This window comes from Trypanosoma conorhini, assembly GCF_003719485.1.
Source record: "Trypanosoma conorhini strain 025E chromosome Unknown Tco_14.4_contig_00898, whole genome shotgun sequence".
In the NCBI taxonomy this organism is placed as follows: domain Eukaryota; phylum Euglenozoa; class Kinetoplastea; order Trypanosomatida; family Trypanosomatidae; genus Trypanosoma; species Trypanosoma conorhini.
The window spans coordinates 1,858-5,700 of record NW_021704988.1 but is presented as its reverse complement, the minus strand read 5'-3'; the positions used below and the strand labels follow the sequence as shown (position 1 = coordinate 5,700).

The 3,843-nt window shown below is 60.4% G+C and overlaps 1 protein-coding gene across 1 annotated transcript, besides 4 other annotated features; it reads left to right on the top strand.

The window, feature by feature from the left end:
- Positions 1-385: 385 nt before the first annotated feature.
- Positions 386-435: a microsatellite.
- Positions 436-716: 281 nt separating this feature from the next.
- Positions 717-746: a microsatellite.
- A 156-nt stretch (positions 747-902) lies between these two features.
- On the top strand, positions 903-3,221 carry Tco025E_08868 (uncharacterized protein; the record flags this gene model as incomplete). Its single annotated transcript, XM_029375703.1, has 1 exon — positions 903-3,221. One exon carries the CDS (start codon positions 903-905, stop codon positions 3,219-3,221), a length of 2,319 nt encoding a protein of 772 aa, XP_029224193.1.
- A 78-nt stretch (positions 3,222-3,299) lies between these two features.
- Positions 3,300-3,328: a microsatellite.
- A 372-nt stretch (positions 3,329-3,700) lies between these two features.
- Positions 3,701-3,750: a microsatellite.
- Positions 3,751-3,843: the final 93 nt, after the last annotated feature.

The following is a 3,843-nucleotide window of genomic DNA, read 5'->3' as shown; positions in this document are numbered from 1 at the left end:
GTTTTGTTTTGTGTGTGTGCTTTTTTACAGCGGATGTGACGATCCACGGACCGTCGTTCCTTTTGTGTTTGTGACACATGAGTGTTTTGTGTTTTTTCCCGTGTGCGGGCGCCTCGAGTGGAGGGGGCCCCGCGCAGGGGAAGAGGGCGCGGCCACGCCGCGGGGATATGGAACTGCAGTTCATTGGAACTGGGACCGGGGGCAGGTGGAGCACCTCGCGGGGAACAGAGACGAGGTGCGGGGGGAAGGAAGAGAGGTAGGACGTAGCGGACCCACGGGGAAGTTTTTTTTTTCTTTTCGATTGTCCTTGGATTTGTCGGTGTGTTCCTTCTGTTTTCCATCGGCGGGCTTCCTTCCGGTGCCGGGCTCACAAGCCCAGGCACGTGGCAGGGGGGCGGGCGCGCAGGAAGGGGAGAGGGCGGGCGGCGCGGCCGGCAACGTGCGGGGCGGCACCCGTCGCCTTCTGCTGGCGGCTCGTTTGGGCGTGTGGTCGCGCGGCCGCGGCGCCCATGGCGACTCCCGTGACTGCGCGGCGTGTTCTCCGCCTGGTTTGTTTGATTTTGATTGTTTTTTTTTTTTGGCGGGGTGGGGAGTGCCACGCTTTTGTTGGCCCGCATTCGTCGCTTGTGGCGCTCGGGAGTGCCGCTTTTTTCTGCTGGCCGCGGCGAGGTGCCGGTGGAGGCGGACGCGGCCTCCTCCCCACGCACGCGCGCGCACCTCTCCCTCTCCCTCTCCCTCTTCCTCTCTCGTGTGGTGTGTGTTACTTCTGTACGGTGAAAGATAGCCACAGGCCCAACCAGGAAGGTTTGCATCGCGTTCTACGCAGCGGCGTCCCCCCAGTCACTCTACGCACTGCATCGAAGGGGGAACACATTCGCTGACGCACCCGCAGCGCTGCCGCGATGATTTCGCAATGCCTCTCGCTGCTGCTCTGGTGGAGCTCCATCTCTTTCACTGGGGTGGGCTTCCCTGAGCTGTCGCAGGATCTCGATTTGGCAGTTGTAAGCAACCTGTCGTGCTCAGAGGTGCACATTGGCGGGGTGAATGGCACGTTCAACTCCTCGCTGTGGTTGCTGGAGACGACAACCCCCTCCACGGCAAACTGCACTGTCAACGCGGAGGTGCTTGGCAGCAATTTCACAATCCTGGCGGATGCGCTGCTGCCCCCCAGCCGCGTGGCCCTCCAGAAGTCCGTGGACGGGGCGTGCTACAGCACCGAGGTCGCCGTGGGGCCGTGTGACGTCAGCGTGACGCTAGAGAAGCTGGAGCTTAGCGAGCCAAACTTCCTGCTTGACGGGGTACTGAGCGGATACAAGGACACGGTCGCCACGCAGGCTTCTAAAATGATTTGCGAAAAAGTTCCTTCCTACGTCGCATCGGAGCTAATGAACCGCACGCTGAACCCTCCCGCACCCCACCCCACCCTTCTTGCTGGTGCCGCGCCACTGGAAAGGCTGAAGCTTTTCCGTGCGCTCGCAAGCATTGCCCGCAATGCCCCTCCTCTCTTTGGCGTCAGGTTCGCAGTGTCCTCGCTTGATGGGACGACGCTGCACGTGCACATGGCGTTCCCCGGCAGCCCCCACCTCAGGCTGGGTTTCTCCCCCGAGCTGGAAAGAATCTTGGGCAAGTTGGATGTTGCGCTCAGGGTGATGGAGCTTGCGAGCGCCGCAGATTCCCTGAAGCAGCTGCTGCCGATGCTCAAGAAGGGTTTGGTGGTGCTGGACGTCCCTCACTCCTTCAACGCGTCCTTTGAGGTTGTGTTTCACGACCTCCGGTGCGCTGAGGACGGAATAAACTGCACAGTGCCACGTGCTGGGGGCATTGCGCTGCAAAATATTCGGTCGGAGAACCTTGGCGAGTGGGACAAGGTTATCACGAATATCGCGGGCCCATTTGTTTCCTCGCTGCTTACCAAGGCTCTGGATGAGTATCTGCAGTCCGACAACACGACCGGTCCGCGCTTCCTCGTCCCAACGTTGCCGGAAGAGGCCGTCAACCAGCTGCCGCCGATGCCGTATGCGGCGGTTGCGGTGGTTGTGGCTGTGCTCCTCCTCGTGGGAACTGCCGTTTTGAGCGTTTGGCGCCACCGCCGCGGGGAGCCTGTGACAACCGACGATGGCCTTCCACTCACCCTGAAGCGTGCACTGTTGGAGGATCTGTTTCTGATGCTGCTGGTGGTTCTGACAGCGATCGGCTTTACCTGGTGCCTCCTAACCACAATTGTCTCCGTCGTGGCCGGAGGCGAAGTGCATTACATGAGCTTCGCACTGCTCGACACCATTTGGAAGACGTATGACGCGGGGCTGAGGGCCCTTGCCGTGCTCATGTTTACCTTCAGTGCAGTGTACCCCTACCTTAAGCTGGTGGCCACTGTGGTGTGCACGCTGATTCTCCAGAGGCCGGAAATGCTGCTTCTTCGCATCATCAACTACCTTGGGAAGTTTGCGCTGCTTGACGTATACTCCTTCATCGCCCTGTCGATGACGCTGCAAATTGATGGCTTGATTGAGGTGAAGTATCATTCCGGGTTTTATGTGTTTGTTTCAACGACGCTTATTTCCATCGTTGTGGGAAATTATGCCACACACTTCTGGCGCCGCGGCACCTCGCTCTACCGGTGTGACAAGCTGCTCGAACAATCTGCCCCATATGAGGCCGAACCCGCACACGACGAAGGTGGCGTCTGCAGCCTCGAGGGATGCAAACACAATGCGTGGACGCGGAGACGCCTGGTGGCTGCGGTGGCGAGCGGCATCTTTGTCGCCGCGTGTGTCCTCCCTGCGTGGATACTTCCCAGCATCGGGTACAAGATCCATTGGGTGATACCCATCTTCAAGGAAGAGGTGAGGCGTCTGTCCTTGTTTTCTCTTGCCACCTTGAATTGGTCCTTTTTCGTTGTCTGCTTCCTCACCGTTGGCCTCGTCCCGCTTGTGCACACGATCATGTTCCCGCAGTGGATGCTGCTGGCGTCGTGGTGCGCGATTGACGTGCTACTCGTGGCGTGTGTGGCCGGGTTTGCGCAGCTTGAGTCTAACGTTGCGCCAACCGCCCGAAACAAACTAAGCGCCTTTGTGAGCACAACGCCGTACCTGTACTGGCCGCTCATCCTGCTGCTGATCTGCACCGTGTGGCTTTGGCTCCTGGCCGCCGAGAACACCTTTCAGTTGTCGCGCCGCCTGCGGGCGTGGATGGCGCGGCGCAAGGCCAGGCACAGCAGTTAACTTTTCCTGTAATGGAGGCTCCCCGGCGGTGAACGGGCCATGGCACGACTCTGGCCCGGCCTGCCGTGGGATACACCCTTGTTTTGTTTTGTTTTGTTTTGTTTTGTGTGTGTGCTTTTTTACAGCGGATGTGACGATCCACGGACCGCGTTCCTTTTGTGTTTGTGACACATGAGTGTTTTGTGTTTTTTTCCCGTGTGCGGGCGCCTCGATGGAGGGGGGCCCCGCGCAGGGGAAGAGGGCGCGGCCACGCCGCGGGGATATGGAACTGCAGTTCATTGGAACTGGGACCGGGGGCAGGTGGAGCACCTCGCGGGGAACAGAGACGAGGTGCGGGGGGAAGGAAGAGAGGTAGGACGTAGCGGACCCACGGGGAAGTTTTTTTTTCTTTTCGATTGTCCTTGGATTTGTCGGTGTGTTCCTTCTGTTTTCCATCGGCGGGCTTCCTTCCGGTGCCGGGCTCACAAGCCCAGGCACGTGGCAGGGGGGCGGGCGCGCAGGAAGGGGAGAGGGCGGGCGGCGCGGCCGGCAACGTGCGGGGCGGCACCCGTCGCCTTCTGCTGGCGGCTCGTTTGGGCGTGTGGTCGCGCGGCCGCGGCGCCCATGGCGACTCCCGTGACTG